Source organism: Biomphalaria glabrata, chromosome 3 (assembly GCF_947242115.1).
Source record: "Biomphalaria glabrata chromosome 3, xgBioGlab47.1, whole genome shotgun sequence".
Lineage (NCBI taxonomy): Eukaryota > Metazoa > Mollusca > Gastropoda > Planorbidae > Biomphalaria > Biomphalaria glabrata.
Genome location: NC_074713.1, coordinates 48,640,351 through 48,665,362, shown reverse-complemented (window position 1 = coordinate 48,665,362; position 25,012 = coordinate 48,640,351). Strand labels below are relative to the sequence as shown.

General features: G+C 37.2%; 2 protein-coding genes across 2 annotated transcripts in view; both read left to right on the top strand.

Moving 5' to 3' along the window:
• The first annotated feature begins 11,289 nt into the window (after positions 1–11,289).
• LOC106061499 (uncharacterized) overlaps positions 11,290–25,012 on the top strand; it is a 125,227-nt gene continuing 111,504 nt past the window's right edge. Inside the window, exon 1 of the mRNA XM_056022411.1 lies at positions 11,290–11,293. The gene's annotated coding sequence lies outside the window, so the exon portion shown is untranslated. The remainder of the gene's footprint in view (positions 11,294–25,012) is intronic.
• LOC106061504 (uncharacterized) lies at positions 20,569–23,266 on the top strand. The gene has a single exon (XM_013219669.2). It carries the CDS (start codon positions 20,684–20,686, stop codon positions 22,526–22,528), a length of 1,845 nt encoding a protein of 614 aa, XP_013075123.2. The 5' UTR covers positions 20,569–20,683; the 3' UTR covers positions 22,529–23,266.

Sequence of the window (25,012 nt, the reverse complement as noted above, 5' to 3'; positions counted from 1 at the left end):
TGACCAAGAAAGCTATGTGCAGCGAAAAAAAAAAATGGGCCTCAGCTCTAGAAGAAAAGCGTGCCATACGAGAAATGGCCAGCTCCTTTACCACCAAAGCGATATTTGTGGATGGGAGTGCCTCTCCAAAATAGGGCTCCACAGTCACATGAAAAGTGTTTGAGATGAACCATAGTCGTTCTACGACTGAAGGAAGCCAACATAAGTATCTGTCTATAACAAGTTGAAATGTTTTATTGCCTTGGTTTTCAACACTTGTAAAGCACTAATTTGAAACGAACTTCCTCAGAATGTCACGTCTTTGTATCCTAGGGATCAGATCTTTTTTTTTACTTTTTTTAAGGCCCCGAAAGGGGAAAAGACGCTATTACTTTATTGTGGAATGTCTGTCAGTCCGTCCCGTTTAGATCTCGTAAACTAGAAAAGATAGTGAAAATCCGACATCATAATATTTTAGACCATTCAAAGTTCTGATGCAACGGCTCCTTTTTTCTTTTCTGAAAGCGAAAAATGTAATTTTCAAAATCACTTATGCAAGCAGTTTGTTCATAAAAATGCAACTCTTTTACAACTATTCACTATTAATAGTAACAAACATGGGAGGCTCTTTAGAAGGGGAGGTTTAAATTTACCATATCTTTAACATATTTATTTATGCAAATGGTTTTAGATTTTTTTGTCAAAATTTTTTTATTACATTTGTATTGCTAAGTTATGTAAGTTCTGTCATACCGTCATACTAATTACTACATTTACACACACAAAAATATTCTTTGTTTTAAAGAGAAAAAATCTTTTTAGTATGCATATAAGTTGGACATAATTTAAAACAACAATTAATAAGTAGTTTTTCATATTATCGCGTGAACTGCAATGTTCCACCGTTAAAAAGACGAATAATACAGAAATGTTATTTTCTTGAGGATTTGAATAAGAGATTGACCCTTTACAAAACAATTAGATCAATTAGATATTCATTATAAGACATCAGTTAGGCCAGATTCACATCTAACTTCACATTCACTTTCACTTATCCTTTGGTCTGCTGGACCGCTGGGCCACCACACAAGATCTGTCAACCTTCTTTCTCCATTCTTCTCTGTCATTTGCCTTTGATAGAATTTCATTCTGACGTTCTTTCTGAAAATATCGAAACCTGCCTTTTTTACTTTCCTGGGTGGACCACTTAGGGGGCCGATTTTGAGTCTGTGTTTCCACACAAACTTTGAAACCTTGTTTGTAACAGACTTAGTTAAAAAATGTTCCTTGTTAGTGACTCGATAACTTAATCTATACATGGCCTTCATTCAAATGCCGGAGTGAGAAAGTGATATCCCCTGGGTGGACCTTATGGCCACCTATTTCAGAACATTTGATCACCATCGGAGCAACAGATTTGGTTGTGCTAATTTGCATTTTTATTTTATTAATATGTAGATGAATGACAAACTGTTTTTTTTTTTTAAAGTTCCCTGTCATTGCCAGCCAAACTATAAGGTTTGCAAAACGCGTCATAGAAAAAAAAAGTTCAGCAGTATTTCATTAGTTTGTGCTTTTCGTATGTTTGTAGACTGTCTGGGTTAAACTCGTGAATACACGTTTGTACTGATTGCACTAGTTGGCGTGAAGCAACGGAGAAAAACAAACATGAAGGAACATTGTGTTCCCCTATAATAATGATGGACGAGGTGACAGGGTTAGTATCAAAACATTATCTAGAGACTTCAGTCTTATGGCCTACACGTCCCTTACTTGTATATGTGAACTACCTTGTATTATTACTCCATGAGTGAACTGAACATGAATACAATACAAGCTCATTCTAATAACACCCTGAAACACTAGATCTACGTCTCGGGTTACCTTGGGATTTGAGTTGGCTTTATTTTGGGTATTTTAAACACAATCGTCTGAAAACATATACAATATGCTAGTTGTTAAACCCAAAAGAAGGGCTTCTTCAGACACGTAATTTTACAGTTGAATAAGTTCGTGTTTGCACAATAGACCTAATTCACCAATCGTAAACAAACAAACATATAGCCACGTGATAATAATGATAAAACAACGAAATTAAAACTGTCACGTGATAGCCATTGTGTATTGCGTAATTTGTATAGAAGAGATCACGTGGCTAAATGGTGTCACAGAAGAAACCCTAATGAAGCTATCGGAACCAAAGCCGTCAGAAATTGTTCTTGGTTCCTCTGTTACTTTTGAACAACTGCAGCCTGCAGACTAGCCTACCTGCTGGACTTTAGATCAAAGAAATTATTTCCTTGCAAAATATGATTGGCTATCTATCCATAATAAAAAAAAAGCTTGGTTGTATCCCTTGCCGAAAAGTTTGCAATCTCGGAGTCGAGGCAAAGATGAGAATGAAGGTATCGACAATAAAATAACTTACTTCGGTATTAATCGACAACAGCTTATGTCTTTAAGAAAAAAAATTCGATCATAAAGAAACGGCTGCACACAAAGCTGCGCTTAAGACCCTAACAGAAGCCGAGGCAGCATCTATTGAGAACGCGTTGTTAAAGGCATTAACTCCTGAGAAAATCGTAATTGCAAAGATTTTTCGTACAGCATATAAAGTAGCAAAAAAACAACAACACAATTGTTTCATAATTTCGAATCTGAAATAGATTTGCAAGAACTAAACGAAGTTAAGATGGGCTGTATTCTTCATTCAACCAATGCTTGTATAAATACACTCATTCACATTGTTTGGGAAATGAGAAAAAAAACAACATTGCTCCAAGAAATAGTCCGGTCGAACACTAAAATTTCATAGATCATCGACGAATCAACTACACTTAACCAAACATCGACTTTGTGTATATTCGTGTTTGTCTTGCAGACAGTGGAATGACTTCACCAGTAAATTTGTTCTTGGATTTGGTCGAATTCGAAAGTCTAACCGCGAATGGAGTTTTGCTTCTTGACTACCCTGCCTTCATTTCCATGGGTTAACAGAAGACTTTGTAAGAAGGAACTTAGTTTCGCTTGCATGGAGCAGCTGGGATGCTGGGAAGTGGCGTCAAGACATTGCTCAAAGAAAAGTTCTCATTCGTTCTGGCTCAGCATTGTGCAAATCACCGACTGGAACTCTCCGTTGGTGAAGTCGTATAACAAGTTTCAGAGATCAATAGATTTAAGGCATTCATTGATAAACTGTATTGAGTTGATCATTCTTCACACACAAAAATTGCAGAGAATTATAAATAAGTGCTCATTTCTTAAAGGCTGAGTTGTTAAAAATTGGAGGAATTGTCAGTACTCGATTGTATCCAGCTTCCATTCTGTTTTAGCACTTTGGGAAGATTGTGAAGTTTTGGTACAACATTTTGAAGAAGCAAAACTTGACTCAACTAGAGACAAAAAAGATACATGCATTTATGAAGGTTTGCAGCAAAATATTAGTTCTACTGAATTTGTACTAGACCTCGGATTGATGTGCGAGGCGCTCCAAGAATTGTCAGAATTAAGTTTGGATTTGTAAGAGCGCAACATAGACATCTACAGAGCAGATAAAGAAATCAAGGCTGTTTTACAGATTTTGGAAGAAAGGCAAATTATTCAGGCCCTTATTATAAAATGGCGATCACTGCTTTTCAAAGAAGTTTCACTTCACACCAAAAACTGTATTCCTGCCAGTGATTCACCAATTGATGTAAACATTTTTTACAAAAAACTACGAGAATCATTTTAACAAAGGTTGATTTCTAGTGAAGATGTTGAGTTGGCATAATGGTCTCGAGTACTCGATACAAAGCAATGGCCGGACAACATTGGTACTCACTTAATAATTGGCGAAACAGAAATTAGAAACTTGTCAACAAGATTGCAATTAAAACGGATTTCATGATTATATAATCAAAAAAAACTTTCCGGATAAACGACTTCCTTTGCAAATTGCTCTCAGTACAATCCCAATGTCTTTAAGTGAAGCTAAAAGAGGATTTTCGCAAATGAATCTTATCATCACCCCGACAAGAAGTTTATTGATGACAACAACTGTATTTTCACTTTTATTTATCAGATTAGTTGGACCACCACACGTACGTTTTGACCCTACAAAATACGTTGATTCATGGCTGCTTAGAGGCAGACATTCAGCCACTGAACTGGTAGTTAAAGGCTAGACAATCCATCACTGAGTACCTGCACCTATTTATTTATTTATTTTTTATATAAAAAAAGCAGTATTTTATTTAAGGCCACACTATTCAGTTCGCCTAGGGCCTCCAATTGACTAAGGCCGTCCCTGCTGGAAGGAAGAGGCGTCTCACCTGATATCCGTTTGTTGGGAAGCAGTCCCTGTGGATCTGGATCAACACTAGCGGTTTTGCTCTTAGTGCTATAATGTCCAGGGGCGTAGCTAGGAATTTTCCATCATTTGGAGGCATGGGGTGGCTTGACCTTTTTAAGGGCCCTGCATTTTGCGTAATAGTTAATTTTTAATGTAAAAAGTCACTCATTTGGAGGCCTCCCTCAAATGGGTGCCTGGGGAGATTTTCAAATTCTCCCCTCCCCCCCCCCCACCCTAGCTACGTCACTTGTAAGGTCTGAAACAGAAATAAGCATGAAAGACCGGTGAACCCAGACACAGTGAGCTGAAAACCAAATATCTGACTGCTTCTGTTTGCATTTGTCGTCAAATCATTTACGCATTGTCCTCCATTATTTCAATTTAAACTGAATCGCCTGCCTTAAGCTTACACCATTATATTTACCGAACGAACATTTTTTTTTTAATTACCCTTAAGTATTTAATGAAATACATTTTTGTTTCATATTAAAAGTTCTGTTACAAAACAATTTGTGTAGATTGTAGAATGCTTAACATGAACTACTGAAAACTAAGACAAGTCTTTTTAGTGTTGTTCCTTCGCTGTTCCTGGACTGACACTATCTAAACAGAGGAGAGAGTAGTTGGCCTTGTACTGTGGAGGGAAGTGGAGGTCAGGGTAATATGTAAGCATTAGTACTAGATGAAATTTAATAAAGAAATGCATTTGCAAACTATATGATGCTCCTGTCAGTATCGTAAAATTCTACACTTACAATTCTATTAAAATGACATATTGTCTCTAGAGAGAAATGAACGGAGAGCTTCTCCCACGCTGAGAATGCTCCTGGCTCGTAATGAATTGCATTCGACTTCCAAGGCTAAGGATGAGTCCAGCATTTTACGTGACAATGCAGACCCTGTTGCGACCTACATATTTTGCTACCACTAATGCATACAAAGTCGTTGTCCGCCATAGATCTATTTAAGTTTTCTTTTCCTGGTCTTTGCCCGTCTTTTGCAAGGGCCTTCTTTACGTCTCAGATGTGTGTCCCGCGGCCATTGTGGGATATTTCCAGCACTCTATTTCAAAGGCCATCTGCTGCTAGCTGCTTTCCTCAATGGCGGCTGAGTTTATTTTTATAGCACTCCCAGAGGGCACTGTTGTTCCGACGTTTTCCTTTAGACTCGCCTAAATACACAGCTTTTGGTATGTGGTTTCCCCCCCCCCCTTACTTGGTCCATACTTTACATAGTCGAATTTTTGACTTAACCAGCGCGAGCCAAACAAATGCCAGGTATTACATCTGACATGACGAGTCATACTTATAAAATAGTAATTACCAAATAATGTTTCAATGAAATCTGTCGATAAGCTTGACACTAATCTCCTGTATAAAACTGTGCCTGGGTTTTAATGCTTTAATTATCAACCTTAACCTCCCTTGTAGGAGCAAAAGTTGACTGAGCTCCTATGGTTACCAGTAGTATTGAAGGAAATACAAAATGAAATAAATCTATTAAATCCTATTGCTTCTAGTCTTGATTGACGTAACTGGCTTAATGATTGAGTCCCAAAGCACAGGGAAATACACACTTTGATTGTATATTTAAGAAAACAAAAAAAAACATTCTTAGAAATCTTCTGTTGTCAAGTATTATGATATGGTTCGATTTGATAAGAAACTATAAAACTCCTTTTTTTTCAAAATTTTAATTCCTTTTGTAATATCTCCCATCGAAATTACAAAGTCAAAAGTTTGAGGTAGGATTTGTTTTATGTACAATCGCAAGAAACATCTACTCGATAACAATACGTTTTATTATTATCTTTCTTGCCTGAACTTACCGTTACAGAGAGTTTTACTCAAATTTTGGTTGAATTAATAAAGTAAAGTAACCCCTTTCAGACGGTCGACGGTTAAGGAGAGTGTCATTTTGCCAGTAAAACGACATTTATTTTTCCCCAACTAATGTCAGGTTACCAATAGAGTTGGGTCGAGAACTAGCAGTACACACCGGCTACGCCCGTTGATTTGTCCCCAGGCTTTAAAAAAAAGTAAAGTTTCCCCTTTCAGTGCGGTCTATGGTGCGGATGATATTAACGCCATCTGTTTCTTTGGCCAACGGTTAGAGAGCAGGGTGTCATGTGACCAGCACAACGACAAATTACCTTTACTTTCCGCAGCTTAAGTCAGGTACCCATTAGAGTTGGGCGGACTCCCGAGATTCAAAATCCCTGTCTTCACCGAGATTCGAACCCAGGATCCCAGATTCGGAAGCCAAGTGCTTAACCACTGAGCCACCGCGCCCGTCCCTTCACCACGTATTATATTGTTTATTATTGACAGAATTTTTTTATTTTTTTTTTTTATTTTAACAAACGGGCCACATTTTAAAGATCAAACGAACAACATTTTTTAGCTAGTGAAGTAGTGTATCTGTTACAATAAAATGTACGATCAGCTCTCTGTTTCCTCTCTCTCTCTCTCTCTCTTTCCTCTCTCTCTCTCTCTTTTCTTTATTAGGAACTTCCGTTTCTTAACCTGAGCATGGTGATGTCTCCAACATAGACTTTTGACTTGATTTGGAAAGACTCGCTTCATAATGCGTCCCCGACACATACACGCACTCATAGTTTGGTCCCATTAATTCTAGTATCACTCCCGGCCATCAACAAAAAGTTCGTACACTCTATGACGCTTCTTCTGCTTTTCAATTCAAGCTGCATTATATTTCGACCGTGACCTCGCTCTTTTATTTATTTTTGCAACCTATAATTCTAAAGCAAGCAATGTACTGTATTAGACGCAAGATGTATTTCTTCCTACCGTCAGTTTCAGGCCTAGAGAACAAAAAAATTTCGTAGAAAGGCCCTAAATAAAAGTCACTTTCCCGTTTCATTACTATTTTTTTTTGTATCGCTAAATATAGTAAGTTTTTTTTAAAATTGTAATCGTTTATTTATCCACTTCGGAAATTAGCGGGAATACAAATATATCATCAGTGTGCTCTGAGATGAACCATAGTCGTTCTACGACTGAAGGAAGCCAATGAATGAATATATCTAGATTTATATTTTTGGTTCAATTAGAATTATTTTTTTTTCGTATAGAACCCTTTTTAAAAGGAAGCGGAAATGACGTAAGGTATATTAAAATAAGTATACTTGGGAGGGGGAAAGTACTGAAAATAAAATACTAAGGTTTGATAGAAAGATTTTTTTTTTTTTTTTTTTTACAAATTGCGGTGTCATGAGGATCCGTACGACGGTTAAAGAGATCTCTTGATCAATAAGTCAGCGGTAACTTGTAAATATATAGTAGGTTATTTACAATCTCGTTCCTTTTGAAAAAAAAAATGTAGCTAAGTTACAATTTGTACCTTCATTTCTTATCAGCAGGGAAGCAATCAAGTAGATGTCCAAAAACAAAAACAAATTTTTTTTTTTTAAAGATATGACTTCTCCTTATTATAATTTTTTAAATTTATACAAATTGAAATACGAACCAGCCATTAAGAATAATGAACACTCCTTTTATTTAGGTCTGTAGAAATATACACCAAGTAGGCCTACCCTAGTTATTGACTATAAGAAAAGGAGGTAGATACTTCTAGCTATATCTATGTTCGCTATTTATATGCGCCTCTTAAATATAGAAAAAGATGAAAAAGAATATAGCCTAGAGCGGATTGTCCCTATATTTATGTTCACTATTTATATGCGCCACTTAAATATAGAAAAAGATGAAAAAGAATATAGCCTAGAGCGGATTGTCCCTATATTTATGTTCACTATTTATATGCGCCACTTAAATATAGAAAAAGATGAAAAAGAATATAGCCTAGAGCGGATTGTCCCTATATTTATGTTCACTATTTATATGCGCCAATAAGATTTAGAAAAATTTTAAAAAAATTATAGCCTAGAGCGGATTGTCGCTAATTTTTTTTTGTCGCAGGATATAGTTGCTATCGAATCAAAGGGCTATTATGTAGCACCAGTGGCAGGACTAAATTCCATGTAAAGTTCCTCTTTCAGACCTTGTGGTCTATAGGGCAGATGATGTGCGCGAGATATATTTAGCAAGGCCCTCTTGTGGCACAATAAAAAGATGGACGCTATAAAATAATAAGCATTTGGAACATTCAATATAAATAAATAAATAAATTATAAGCGACATGAAAAGGATGGTATTTATCAGTTTTCATTTTTAGCGGCCCCCGAAACGGGAAAAGACGCTATTAGTTTTGTGTGGAATGTCTGTCCGTCCGTCCCGTTTAGATCTCGTAAACTAGAAAAGATAGTGAAAATCTGACATCATAATATTTTAGTCCATTCAAAGTTCTGATGCAACGGCTACTTTTTTTCTTTTCTGAAAGCGAAAAATCTAATTTTTAAAATCACTTTTGCAAGCAGTTTTTTCATAAAAATACACCACTTTTACAACCATTCACTATTAATAGTAACAAACATGGGAGGCTCTTTAGAAAGGGAAATTGATAATTTTCATATGTTTAACATATTTTTTCAAATGGTTTTAGATTCTTTTGTCAAAATTTTTTTTTATTAGATTTGTATTGCTAAGTTATGTAAGTTCTGTCATACTAACTGATACATTTACACATTTTTTGACTAAATCGTGTGTTGTCGTCGACTATAAATAATTGTGCAAAGTTTCAGCTTGATCCGAGAATGAAATGTGCGAGAAGAAAGCGTACACAATTTGTACCCTCCAGAGATTATTGTCCTTCACAATGTTGCGCCCAGGGCCGCCGCTACCTATTGTGCAATGTGTGCATTGCACGCAGGCGGCCGACTTTCGGGGGCGGCCAAATCATTATTCCAAGGTTACGATTTTTTTATTAATTAAATTTAAAAAATACTTAAATACTTCAAATAAAGTATAATTATTTCATTATCCTTTGAAAATATTAACAATATTCGTACATAAGAAATTACTTTGGAAACTAGAACAAATAGAGCAGCGTGCGAGAGATTTACAAAGGTTTTTCCTTAATCGCCTGCTCATTTCTGGTCTTGAATTTTCGCGGATTGTTTGTAATATTTGTTTTGAGTCGAATATCCCGACCTGTAAGTAGATCTATTACCAGTAATTAATAAGTAAGTTTTAAAAACATTTTCACCGAGGGGGAGGGGGCGCTAGCTCCTCTCATATGGAGGGGGAAGGGCGCAACGTCCTGACAAAAAGGGGTGTTATAAAGTGTGTGTGTTTCCTAGGCGGCTGTGAGAAGAGGTGAAGCGATTGATTGGTGGTTAGTCAGTGACAATGATGAAATTAACGTACTTAGTGCAAATGTGAGACGATCTTAAGACATGAAAGCGTAAAGACTTTTTTTGTTGTTGTGAGCTAGATTTTGTTTAAATATCAGTTTATATCATGACTATTAGCTATTAGATCTAGATTTCATCTCAAGTTAAATCGTGAATAATAACAGTTCTATTGAGTTTTTTTGTTCACCAAGAAGTTTGTTCAAGTTATTCAAAGTTTATTTGTTACAAAATATAAAACACCTTCGTCGGCTCAGTTACACTAGCTGTTTGGAGCTATGGGCTAAAAATCGACCAACAACGGGGCTGGGAAGGCAACAAAAAAAAAAGGTTCAGATCCCTTGCCGACTTGAGCGGAAACCTGCTGCATCTTAAATGCTTAAAAATAATGTAGGCAACACAATTTCCGAAAAAAAAACATTTTAGTGAACTTTCATGACGCAACCTTGGATTCTATACACAGTGTTAAAAATAAAACCTAAAAATGGTGACTAAGTTTCTTTTCTATTGTATTACATTCTTTAAAAAGCTCACGGACCTCACTGTGGAAACCTTTTTTGCTCTTCTGGGCTCCAGTTTCTAAAGATCTTCTTATCTTATCTTATATAATACAGACGTTACTTCAAAAAAAGAAGATGATTACGTCCTACGCGTCATGCATTTAGTCATGTATATTAACCAATGACTTAAATTCTGCCAAGTCACTGGTTTTCCTGGCTAGCTCAGGCAACCCATTCCATGCTCTAATAGTACTAGGGAAGAAGGAGTATTTGTACAAATACAGTTAAATCGTGAATAATAACAGTTCTATTGAGTTTTTTTGTTCACCAAGAAGTTTGTTCAAGTTATTCAAAGTTTATTTGTTACAAAATATAAAACACCTTCGTCGGCTCAGTTACACTAGCTGTTTGGAGCTATGGGCTAAAAATCGACCAACAACGGGGCTGGGAAGGCAACAAAAAAAAAAGGTTCAGATCCCTTGCCGACTTGAGCGGAAACCTGCTGCATCTTAAATGCTTAAAAATAATGTAGGCAACACAATTTCCGAAAAAAAAACATTTTAGTGAACTTTCATGACGCAACCTTGGATTCTATACACAGTGTTAAAAATAAAACCTAAAAATGGTGACTAAGTTTCTTTTCTATTGTATTACATTCTTTAAAAAGCTCACGGACCTCACTGTGGAAACCTTTTTTGCTCTTCTGGGCTCCAGTTTCTAAAGATCTTCTTATCTTATCTTATATAATACAGACGTTACTTCAAAAAAAGAAGATGATTACGTCCTACGCGTCATGCATTTAGTCATGTATATTAACCAATGACTTAAATTCTGCCAAGTCACTGGTTTTCCTGGCTAGCTCAGGCAACCCATTCCATGCTCTAATAGTACTAGGGAAGAAGGAGTATTTGTACAAATTTGTCCTAGCATATGGGACGAGGAATGTGCCTTTATCTTTGTGTCTTTCGGCTCGTTTATCTAGGTACTCGTCACCCGCGAATGTGAGAATCACTGTTTTATTTCAAGTCATTTTATAAGTGACTTGTACTTTGGATTATTTATTTTGTATTAAGCTCATGAAAAATATTCAGCGCTGAGTTGCTTCATTTGTTGGATAAATTTGTAGGCACCTCTGAACACGTTCATGTCAGATGATTGTGGATACAATGCACATCTCTCCAAAATACAATCGTGATATTTATTAAGAAAGTGTACAGAAAGTATATAAAGTTCCACTGTCAATGGCTTGTGTATATCAAGCTTTTTTTTTCCGGATTATGCTTTAACTTACAATAACAAACAAGTTAACATATCAGAGTCCAGACCATGTACCACTGTTGAGCAGTCAAAGCCATCGAGAAATTGTATATAGATCATGATCATTTACAGTAATGTACACTGTTCATTGTAATATACCCGCCGCAACTCATCAATCAGAAGTATAAGCGAGTAGTCAGAACGAGATCAGTTTTTAAAGTTTCTCAGACATAAAAAATAAAACAAGATGTCAGATTTCTTTAGACACGTATATCCGACAATGTTCCTAGTGCATGGTTCATAGTTGTACTTGAGGGGTACAACATTGGTGCGAATATAAAAGGGAAAAATGGAATGGTCTACGAAAAATGGATTTAAATCAAAGGCCACTTTTGAAACAGTGTCCAGTCTTATGGAGTTTAAAAAAAAAAAAGGGGGGGGCGGCATTTTTTAATTTTGCACGCTGGCGGCCACAACCCTCGCGGCGGCCCTGGTTGCGCCCATAGACTTATGTACACTACTAGACTGGAAACCGGAAATAAATTCTTATCCGCGACTGATCCATCGTGCGTGAACATTGTGTAGAAAGTTGGATCAAGGCGTTGTTTTGTCAAGTAGTTCAAAGAAGTCAAGTTGTTGTTTTTTTTTCAACCCTAACCTATGTAACATATAATTTTATTTTTTAGATCTAGGTCTAGTAATTGATTATCAAAAATTAAAAAAAAATCACAATTTAGTGTTGCATTCAGTCTTTTGATAAAGAAGATTATGTATCTAAAAATTGCAAAATAATAATTATGAGACGAGAGTAGGCCTACTCTTATTTTTGATGTTCAATTACTAGATCTAGATCTAAAAATTAAATTATATGTTACATAGGTTAGGGTTGAAAAAAATAGCCTTTACTTCTTTTAACTACTTTACAAAACAACGCCTTGATCCAAATTTCTAAAATAAATTCACCACATTTTTTGTAGTGTTAAAAAGTCTCCATGTCCAGTCTAGATCTAGTATATATATAAGTCTATGGTAGCGCCGCTTAAATCAGCCTGATAAAAGGAACATTAAAAAAATCAAAACTTTACCAAATTTATTTAAAAAAATGTCTCAGTAAAATCGGAAAAATGTTAGAGGACAACCCACACCCGTTTCAATATAATTAGGGACAAATCGACAAATTGTCGTGAAGTGGGCGACCTCTGTCCATCAAGACTAGAATCGAACATTAGAAAAACTCGATGTTCCTTACAGCATCAGACTGTATCAGCGCTACTGGTTGGTTGGGAACGTGACAAAGAGCTAATACGTCTGTATGTAGTCACTCAGTGATGTCTCTCTTCTGTTGATTTGGAATGTTGTTGGTTTTAATTAAAAACAAGAAAATCATTTTTTTATAAAATAATTTTTAAAATGCTAAAAATATTTTTGGTTAAATTTGGGTGTCGAACACTTGGCACCGTCATCTGCTAAAACATACGCATGTTTTGATTTGGCCAGCGAGGAAGGATTTGTATTATTTGTTGGTAAGTTCATTATGTGAACATCTAGATCTAACACTAGACTTAAAGTTCTGATTTACAACTGTTAAGAGCTAGTCCAGCTCTACTTCTAGATCTAGACTCTATATGTAATCTATGTAAGATTTATGTAAAAATATAAACAACGCTTTTAAACTTTAAAATTAAAGCAACTTTAAATTGACCCAATTAAAACGGCTGACTATGCCTTATTGACTCTAGACCAAGATATAGTCTCAAGTCAAATTTACATTTATGTTTACTTTGAAAACTTATAACTATCGAGCTAAAGTTTTCCCCGTGTGGCCAACGAGCTAGTCATTCTTTTCTCACTGATATACATAAACTGATAAATTTCTAGGAAAATCGTTAGAGCCGTTTTTGAGATCAGCGTCCAGGTTCAAAGTTCCATGAAGGAGTGACTTGATTAGAATGTAATCGCAAACATTTCCAAGAAGGAGTGTTAATCTTAGACTTCAAATAAACAAGGTGCATTTTAAAGACATGACAGCTCAGAACAAGATACATTTTGGAGCAGGAAAAAAAAACAACAACTCCTAAACGCTAATTTCAGAAAAGTTTATATTGTAGATGTAGATGTGAGCTTTGTTGGCTTGTTTGACATGACTCGGATGTTCCAACAATGTTGAAGATAATTTACTCTCTTGTCCAAACCTCCCGACGGGGGGATGGGAACGAGCAGGGATTTGAACCCGAGGCTATCGATAAGTCCGAACGACAGTCCAGCACGCAAACCGCACGATCATTCAGTGATATTTAGTATGATTTTACGCTGGACCCACCCCGTTTCGGTCATCAAGCTCCGCCACTGTTTTTCTCAAGTGTATATGAAAATGTCATGACTTTTATATATCAAATGAAATTGGTCAATTTTTCAGATTCAAGAAATATATTTTTTTTTTTAAATGTCATATACGTTACAGCAGTATTATCGATTAGTTTGTGCTCTGTGGAGACCTTCGTAAGCTCCAGTTTCCTAAAGATTGCTTCTCTATTTTTTTAGACTATTATCGTATTCCAAGTTTTGTTAATGATTAATAAAGAAGTTTAAACTTTCTGTTTGTTTTCGTTCGATATTTTTCTTTTCAAGAACATAAATCCAGTTAGACTTTTTATATCTTAAGAGACAGAAGTTCAGATTTCAATCTGATTTTTTCCCCTAAGGCATAATAATACAAAAAACACACCTAGACTCAAAGACGTTAAGGATTTATTAAAAGGAATTATATGTATTTAGATCTCCGTCGTCCTATTGTATTGTTAGAGAGAGAGAGAGAGAGAGAGATACGTGCATTTTAAATTTGGGTCATTGTCTTTGGAAGAAGCCTTGGGATGCAAGGAGTGTTATCCCTAAATATTGAATTGTTTTTATGGGAAATATATAGACAGGAATGTGGACGGGCTCTGGGTTGGGGGCGTGTAATCACGAGGCCCTGGCTGCTGATACGGGATCAAATAACTTTACTCTTATGAACGCACGTTTTTTTAAAAGAGAGCGTGATTGCGAAAGAGGATGTTAATTTGGTACCTGGTCGATGTTAGGCGATGGCGCGGGGTTAGGGTTCAAGTTCTCGTTTGGAATTGTCTATGTTTCGCCATATTTTCTTCACTTTCTTCCAGTACTTTGTTGACTAATAATAAACTGTGCTTTCAAAACTTTATTCTTTGCATGTTACATTTCTTTGGTCCACTTACCTGATTGCTATCGTCTTAGTAGGAGCTTTTAATACTGTTCCCTTTTGTTTCCAAGTAGGACCTTTCTTTATACAGTTATTCGTTAGTTCTTGGTCAGTCTTTATTCTTGGTCAGTCTTTATTCTTGGTCTTTCTTCATTCTTAGTCTTTTTTCAGTCTTGGTCATTTTTAATTTTATTCTTTTTTCAGTCTTGGTCATTTTTCATTTTTGGTCATTCTTCATTCCTTGTCATTTTTCATTCTTGGTCATTCTTTATTCCTGGTCATTTTTCATTCTTGGCCATTCTTCATTCTTGGTCATCCTTCATTCTTGGTCATTCTTCATTCTTGGTCATTCTTCATTCTTGGTCATTCTTCATTCTTGGTCATCCTTCACTCTTGGTCATTCTTCATTCTTGGTCATTCTTCATTCTTGGTCATTCTTCATTCCTGGTCATTCTTCATTCTTGGTCATTCTTCATTCCTGGTCATTTTTCATACAGTTTTGAGCTAGTTCGTGTTCCTTCTTCAAACTATTATGCAATAGCTCTTGAAGAAAAGGCTAAAGCTCCTCCTTAAAGAGGTAGTACTACACATTCATTTTTTTTTTTACATTTTAACCCTCACTGTAGACCTACCGTTTAGAATTCTACAGACAAGAAGCTGGTCGTGTGGGATGCACTTCAAACTATAGACACAAAGTTCCAAGTTCGAACCTTCCTGCTGCCATTTGGACTAGAAAACAGTATTTTTTAAAATTTTTAAACAAAAGTGCAAAACATAAATCAGAAACATTGTCATAGAGTCTCTATGTCTATGATCAGAGCGATGAATGTTGTTGACTGTGGTGATTGTGTTTGTATTTAGTATTGTAAACAGCACTTGATAGAACCTTGGGTGTAAGATTTAAGGAATTCTATATTTATTTATTATTATTTCATTAGTTGATGAGTTAAAGTAGAATGACGGCCTTTGGGGGAGTATGTTGTTGTTGTCGGAGGCTGCGTTTAGAGCCTAGTCGTATCGTATCGTATCGGTATTCTAGAAGTTTGTTTTCACAATTGTGCATATTTAATAGTTAACATTTGATGTATTGTCTACAACTACAGTTACCCTGATTACTTTTATTAAAGTTATATTTTGTTGTTAATTCATTTCTGGCGTCTCATTGAATTATTGATAGAAGTACGCTTATGTGTCATGTATAAGCCAAGCCAGGAGTTCACAACCTTGACACTTTGTTGATGATGTCATAACTTAAAGTTGATGAATAGCCTCTAAATTTATTGTTTTTCTCTACAGGAAGTTATGAAATAAAAAAAAAAGGATGCGGCCTTGGATAAAAGATTTAGGTGTAATAGTAATGTCCATAAACTCTGGATCTTATTGTTTGAATTTGTCTATTAATTAAACAAAAATTTATATTTACAAGAATTGAATTCTAGTATAGACTTTAAAATGAAACACAATTTTTTTGGTAAGTGTTAGTATAGACAATGGTTCATGTTACATGCTACTTTTAAACTTTCATATCATATATTTATATCATTATATGATCTATTCTAGACTAAAATAGTCACTAGGTCTAGAGTGTAGACATAGAATCTAGTAGTAGATCTGGATCTGGATTCTATAGGAAATCATAATCGAGTACAATCAAATTCTAGTCTAGCTAGGGTATAGGGATAAAGACTTAAGTTTCAATAGATGTAGATCTTTTTATCTAGTTTTTAACGACTCTAATGAAACTAATGTAGCTGTAGTGTCTAGATCAGCGGTTCTCAACCTTTTAAGCTCGGCGACCCCTTTTTACAATCCCCCACTCTACCGCGACCCCCCCCCCCTCCAGCACACACACATACAGCAATAGAAGAGAATAGACAAAATAATCCATTTTTTCGATGGTCTTTGGCGACCCCTGGCAAATCGTCAATCGACCCCCTAGGGGGTCGCGAGTCATAGGTTGAGAACCCCTGGCCTAGATCAAGTTAAGTGGAAATAAAATCTTGAATTTGCGGATACATATGATGAGTCTGGATCCAGATATAGCCTAGTGACCTAGTCTGTCTGTACACTAGATTGACACATGAAACCGCAGTATGTGATTTTTGTATTTTTTTCTTGAGATAGCGTTTGTAGTTTATGTACACTTCCTCGTTTTCTATATTCCTTGACTTTTAAAAAAAAAATTTTTAAACAGATCTAGATTTTGTTGTAGATTAGGTCTAAATGTAGATGTAAATTTTGGTAGTGTGAACAAAACATTTACACTGATGTAGAGCGTGCTATAAACTTAGTTGTCCATTGCTTTGACTTTCAGTGTAAGGGAGACAAGGCATATAATTATGGAAACAAAAACACGGTTAGTAAGAGTTATCCCGGCTGGGAAGTACCGGCTGTAGCCGCAAGACTAATAAAAAAAAAAATACATTGAAACATACTAGACAAGGGAAGTAATTAAAACTCGGGATTACAAAAGTGAGGATGGGTGACATTCCTTTCGTCACTGGAGTTATCTAGCATAAATGAAAAGAAAGCAAAACTTATCAAATGATTATTAAATGATTCAATTAACATTTTTATGTGCTGTACGAAGACTTGTAAGAGTCTTTGGCCTCAGTGTAAAATAGATCTGACCAATAGCTGTTGGCTTACATTTTGACTGAACCCATGAAAAGTTTAGAAATGCTGACTGATTTCAAGACTGTAACTTTTCTAGTCGTCTAGAACAAGGGTGGGCAAATTACGGCCCGCGGGCCACATGCGGCCCGCGTAGATGTTTTATGCGGTCCGCCGACACCTACAGAAATCAGGTGTGCCCACAGTATATAGATATAAAAATGCAAATATTTAAAAAAATATACATATAAATTATTGAAACTGTCTCATTATAAAAAGTTTAAAGTAAACGAAGATTATGCCTATTGGCTATACATCATTACACTCGATTCAAAACACAATGTCTAAGTGTTGGGTAGGCTTGGAACAAGATCGCAAGTGTAACAACTGATGGAGCTCAATCTTTGACTGAGAACCATAAACTTGAAACAGGAAAGTTTGCACAAAACTGCATATTATGTAATCATTTAATATCAAAAGGGTATTTACAAATAAAACTAGAGCTAGGAGAGTTAACCACGGGTAGTACTGATTTATGAAAAAAAATCCAATGTATCCGCTAGCTTAACATGGGCAAGGCAAAGGAGAAGAATATAAAATCTCAAGGATGAAATTGTTATGTTACTTGAAGGACATTGACTGTGACCTTGTTACCAATATTTCTAATGAAGAGAGGAAGACAAAATTTCATGTTTCATATAATTGCTATTGCAATTGATTGTTTACATATGAAATGTAAATGCATCTTAAATCTTTTCAAACAAGGCTTTCCCATTTCCACAGGCAAGCAAAAAAATAGTTTTTTTGTCATTTTCCTTTGCTGAAAGGTGAAACTATTTTTAGTGAAAAATGATTAAAAGTACAACACTTATTAAGAGAAGCCGATTCAGCTCCAGAGGACATAACTCAAAGCAAAGAGAAGTTCCAGTCATCACTACCACGGGAGCTTCTTGGGTGCCAAAAGCTGCATTTCCACACTTGAAAAAAACTTTGCTGCTGTTCACACAATTTGGGTACACATACATCTTTTCTTCTTCTTCGTTCTCATTTTACATGTTGAAGGGTTCAGATCAGTAATCCTATATCTGAGATGAACCGCGTAGTGGTTTCCAGATCAGGCAGTTCTCCGAATAGTCTTTGGAGAGTCTTGTTTTAGGTCCCTTGATTTAGTATGCACCATTGAAGGACATGGTCAGCATTTCTGGTGATGCTCCACAAGGGAAGGCTTCGCTCGTCCCGGCATTTAACTACCGGAACATAAATTGTCTCATTCAGTGAGCAAGCATTTTTTGTAGAAACTAAACAAGTATAATCACTGGTCAATGTTGACTGACTGTAATTTGACAGCAGTCACACACAGGGGTAACAACTAGAAAGATAGTTTCACAGTTAATAAACATTATGCACGAGTGTAATATATAAATACTGCACATTAAGTACAACTGTATATTTGTGGGGATATTGTGATATAAAAAGACAATAACAATTTTAAAAAATCGTAATACATTGTATATATGAATATATGAATTAAAAGACATTCTACACAGCAAGCTTATCTTTCTAAGATATATATATATTTACTTTTTTTAATGCGGCCCTCGATACAAAAATGTTGCCTACCCCTGGTCTAGGATATATCTAAGCTTTAAACTAAATGATTTCGAAGACATGACGCTGTTTGGAGTGTCATGCAAATCTGCACAGTTTAGCATTGCTTTCGCATGAGTGGTGTAAGTAGGGGCCCGGGGGGGGGACTTTCAAATTTGGACACTCCCCCCACACCCATCCAGCTCCTCTTTATACGCCAATGAGTGTCCGAAATTTGTTTCCACATTAAATGTTAAATATTCCGCCACCGCCATGTAATCTTGCTATTCACGTAGTTATACAATTTAGTGCCCTGTTCCACACATTAGAATTATATATTTATGAAGTACATTATCTCATGTCATGATGTCGAAGGTCAAAATGCAGAGAGCACATTCCTAGCTACGCCACTGCTTCGCATTCTTTACGACATTGAGATTTAGCTCATCTGTTTCTGTGGCCATCGGTTGCATGTGGCCAGCACAACGACACACCGCATTTATTACTGCCCTACCTTTGTCAGACACCCACCAGAATTTGTTTGGACTTGGGATCTCTTGAATATCTTGAAGTTAAGAATCCTAGTCGTCATCGGGATCTCCATTTGTGTTCCCTCAGTTCGGAATCCAATTGCTTTGCCATGCCCCGAGACAGAATTTGATGTGCCAAAAACTCAAACTCAAAACAAGTCAAAAGTCTATGTCGGAGAAATTAAGATGCGAAGGTGGAAAAAATTAACCAAAAAAACAAACAATAAAACAAAAACAAAAAAAAAAGAACAAGAGAAAGAGTCAGAGAGAAAGATATATAGAGAGAGACAGAGAGAGAGACAGAAAGAGAGAGAGAGAAAGAGAGCTGGACGATTAATTTCAGAATAACAGATACACTAATTCCCGGGCTCAAAATTATGTTAGCGGGATCTTTAAAATGTGGCCCGTTTATTGAAATTAGAAAAAAAAAAAAGGGAGGGATGTTCCAGCCATAATAAACACTACAGCCTGAGAACCAATGAACCAGTGTAGTGCTTTGCACTGCGTTTTTGTTTTTGCCAACTCACATGGCTGGTGTGACGTCTTTGAGCTTGGAATGTTTGGCTGCACACTGGGCAGATTGCTCCAGCTGGAGCTAGTGTCAGTTGCCTCGATTTTATCCCATGTATTTGTGTATAAGACACAAACTCTGTGACATGTTTCTAAGCGATTTAGTAAGCACACTTGACCAATGGCCCTGCGATACAATCGTGTCATTATTGTGTTGCCTACATCTGGTTTATATGTTTATTAATTACTTGTTTTTGTCGGTGTGCGAAGAAGGAAATACAAATACGGGGCTTGAATTGTGAACATATCTTATCAAGATTTTATTATTATCTTTCTTATACTTGTAGCCTACTGTAACTAATTCGAAATGAAAATGCCCAGACAAAATCCTAAAGAAATATCAAAAGAGTATTTGAATTAATCATTGCTAATATTGGATCAAATAGAATTTCCATTATATTCCACATTAACATTCTAGTGCAATAATGGTATGGTTATGGGTACTTTCCCAAACAAATATTGCGATAACATGTCTATTATTATTTAGAGACGAATTGATGAGCATAATTAAAATAAAATTGTATTTTATGTAAGACTATAAATTCACTGTGTCTCCCACCTGTCTTAAGTAATGTTGTTTATTTCTGGTGTAGATTTGCAGTTTGTATCTCCCCCCCCCCCCCGCCCCTTCCCTTGCCCCCCAAGCATTTGCAGGTACTTGTAAACAATCTTAAAAGACAATAATCTATGCTTATTTCCCTTTGTTTTTCAGCATTGCCGACTAAAGATTGTTTGCGTACATTCACTGCAGTCGTTCTTCTGCTCTTCTTCTATCTCGGATACTGTATATACTCAGGGCTTCAGAAAACGGCATCTCCATCACAAATGTTTATGGAAGATAAGGTCCACGAGTCCTTGGCATGCATCTTCCCACACGTGGAAGCACATGACCCATCAATACTGAACCTTCTCCACAAAAGTCCAAGAAACATAGAGTGCGATACCTCCATGGAGGAAATCACATACATCAATGATGGAAGTATTATTATCAACGAGTCTAAGACCAAGACGCTGTTTCCCGATTCCATCGTCCATTGCAGATATCAATTATTGTCCATGAATCCTAGAGTCGACAGGCTGGCTTACGGAAGCTGGAGCAATAACTTTACGAACGATGCTGTCCTTCCGAAGGAAGCCGAGTTCTTACTTGTGGTCTGCTATTGCAAGGACAAGGTCAATGCCGTTTCCAAGGCGTACTACGCGCTTGTCCCTGACCTGGAGGAGGCCAATGTCATGAAGAGCACGCTGCTGAGGAAGCGGAAGGCTGAGAGGTCACCGAAAGAGACGTTGAGCGTCATCATGGTAGGATTGGACGGGGTGTCACGGAACCAGTTCATCCGCTCCATGAACAAGACGTACCCACTTCTGATGAACAACTTCAGCACGTTCGACATGACCATGTACACGCAGACTGGGAAGAACACGTTCCCGAACTACCTGTCCCTGTTCGGCGGGACGACGGAGGAGAGCCTCCAAAACTGGTGGAACTACTCCAGCCACTCGGACACACTGGACTTGGTTTGGGACGAGTTCAACAAGGCTGGCTACCGGACACTGTATGCCGAGGACTGGCCCGACGTGGGAGGCTTTCATTATTTGAAAAAAGGATTTCTTGTTAAGCCAACGAATTTTTTTAGCCGACCAATAAGTCTAGCCCTTGACAAAGACCCGGGTAGAATAAAGTCTGGCCACAACTGCGTAGGGGGAAAGCCGGAGATTAGTTTTCATCTCGACTACGTGAGCCGTTTTTTGAACACGTTCCCATACAAGCCCATTTATGCTACAGTATTCTTTACTAGACTGACCCACGCAGATATGGCCAATGTAGCAATCTTTGACGACTATCTCCATGAGGTCTACAATGTCTGGCTTTCCAAAGGACATCTTGACAGGACGGTGCTTATAACGTTCTCAGACCACGGCCCGAGGTACGGGGCCATCAGAGAAACATTCCACGGAATGGTGGAGAGCAGAACCCCTTTGGCGTTGTTTACATTTCCCAGATGGTTTTTAGAGAAATATCCCGAGGTTGCTAGGAACCTAAGGACCAACACTGCACGACTAACTTCTCACGCTGACACGTACGCAACTCTGCTGGATCTTCTATATTTTCGCAGTTCTCTCCCTTTGCAAAAATCACCCTTCAAACGGGGTCTCAGCTTGCTTAATGAAATACCCGCGGACAGAACTTGCATGGATGTTCCCATTCCTTTAGAGTTTTGCCTTTGTGGGCAAAAAAGTTTGAGCAGTATGGACACCAAATCCTCACTCTCCAGGCTTCTCGTCAAGAATGTACTCAACATGATCAACCTCAAAACCGACAGAAACCTCTGCGAAGAGCTCGCCCTGGAGAGTATTCTCTTTGTGGTGCAGGTCGATCTACAAGGGAGCGCCCGGCAAGAGACTAGAGAGAAGAACATATACAAAGTCAGACTCAGGACTTCGCCTGGCCTTGCAGTTTTTGAGGCTACGGTCTTCACCAACGGCGACCCCCCAGCCATCCTTCCGGACGATTGGAACGTGGAGGTGGCCAAAAACATTGACCGACTGAATCTTTATAACGAGCAGGCGTATTGCTCCAGGGACCCCAAGCAACGCCCCTACTGTTATTGTAAAAGCTTAAAAACAAATTATGTAAACAGTACACAGCAGCCAACGTCGAGTCCATAGCTTCCACTCGCAATACTACGTATTTACTACTGAACTTTACTATAATTCATTTAAAATACTCATTCTCTTCAACTTGCATATTTTTTAAAATTACATTAATGCACATAGTTCTGTTATTTGTTATAAAACAATATTATATTACTAAATAACGTGCTATGAAGAAGGTTCTTAAAGGCTACTAACAATTTAAGTAATAAGTTTATTTTTGTTTTAGAAATGAAAGAAAGTATTTCGTAGGTATATAATTCAAACATTTATAATTCACAGCATATCAGCTGGCTAATCATTGGCCTTGAATAAGAAATTGGACCTTCTCCAAAACATGATCAGATGACATCTATTTGTCTTACAGTCCCACACTGAGCCGCATTTTGATATAACAATCAGCCGATGGAATACACATGAATACTACTGTAATAAAAAGAATTACTTAAGTACATACCCTGCAGTATGTTATCTTGCCCTCAGCCGTCATGACAATACAATTATATCGGACAAACTTTAGACCTGCAAACGTATCTTTTGTATAGTTGGAGGTAGTTCATAGATTCTAACGATTGTGCTGAAAAGATTGAAGCCTCCTTTCCTACCAGACCGGGGGCCCGCTTCTAAGTTTTTGTTTCTACACAAACTCCATTGGAATTAAGTTGTTTTTTTTTTTATCTTCTTTGTTGTTTTTTTTTAGCACCTATTCATGTTACATGTTAACGAAACCAGTGACTACAATAAAAAAAAAAGACTTCATTGTGCCTTGTGTTCTAAGTTAATGCTAATAGCTTTCTCACAAAGCTTATATTAACTCACTTTTTCTGGTTTTCTGCACGTTATTTCTCCCACAACCAATCTCGGATCAAGTTGAAAGTTTGGACAATTATTTCTTGTACCTGCATGATAAATCAATTTAAAACAAAATAACGAACTAGTTAATTAACTATTGGTAATTAATTATTTTTATTTTTTGGTGTCGGACAAGAGAACAAACATGTACTTGACAGATGTGTTGGCATTTGTTGAATTAATTCACTTTATTCTTTGTGTAGAGAAGTAGGTCGTAGCATAACAATTGTAACTATTTATATAACTATAAAACCTTCTATTTTCATAAGCACTTCGATGGCTCAGTGGTTAGTGATTTGGCTTGAGTAGGCTTGAGCACTAGAGTTCAAATTTAAGACGTACAACATTTTAAAAAGTGATCTTGGTAACCTTCACACAGATCCGCCATTCTTTCTGTCCCTCTCCTCTCCCCCCCCCCACCCAACTGGTCCAGACAAGTGATAAGATCATAGCGCATTGAGAAAGCTAAAAGCATGAAATAGTGCTCAACTAAAACAATTGGAAAAAAGTATTTCTTATCGCACAGATTAGTGGTCTAGATCTATTTAACTTCATGACTGATTCAAACTGATTGATACAATTACACTTAATATAAGAGATTAGTAGTTAAGATCTATTTAACTTCATGACAGATTCAAACTAATTGATTTAACTACACTTAATATAAGAGATTAGTTGTCAAGATCTATTTAACTGATTCAAACTAATTGATATAATTACACTTAATATAAGAGATTAGTAGTTAAGATCTACTGAACTTTATGACAGATTCAAACTAATTAATACAATAACACTTAATATAAGTTGTTGTTTTTTTAAAGTAATTTATAAATTTTGCTTCTTTACGTATATAATTACTAGCATTGCCCACATACCACCACTCGCCACACCATGGCTACCATCACTCGCCACCTCATTGCTAGCACCACTCGCCACCTCATTGCTACCACCACTCGACACACCATGGCTACCACCACTCGCCACACCATGGCTACCACCACTCGCCACCTCATTGCTACCACCACTCGCCACCTCATGGCTACCACCACTCGCCACCTCATTGCTACCACCACTCGCCACACCATGGCTACCACCACATGCCACCTCATTGCTACCACCACTCGCCACACCATGGCTACCACCACTCGCCACCTCATTGCTACCACCACTCGCCACACCATGGCTACCACCACATGCCACCTCATTGCTACCACCACTCGCCACACCATGGCTATCACTACTCGCCACCGCATGGCTACCAGAATTCGCCACCTCATTGCTATCACTACTCTCCACCTCATGGCTACCACCACTCGCCACCTCATGGCTACCACCACTCGCCACCTTATGGCTACCACCGATCGCCACCTAAAGGCTACCACCCCTCGCCATTTCATGGCTACCACCACTCGCCTCCAATGTTTTCTGAGACACTAATTTATGCCTATCACAGACCTATATATGTTTCTTCATTTGGTCCCTACCTTTATTTAGTCACACACTTTTGTATGTCTGTAAATGCAAATATTTACACATGGCTCTCGGCTTGACCTTTCACCTCACCGAGCACGTGTTATGCTATCATTTGTCTACATTAAACTTAGGTCGCTTGTTTTATTATTATTTTTTTTTTGACTTAGCTGCTTA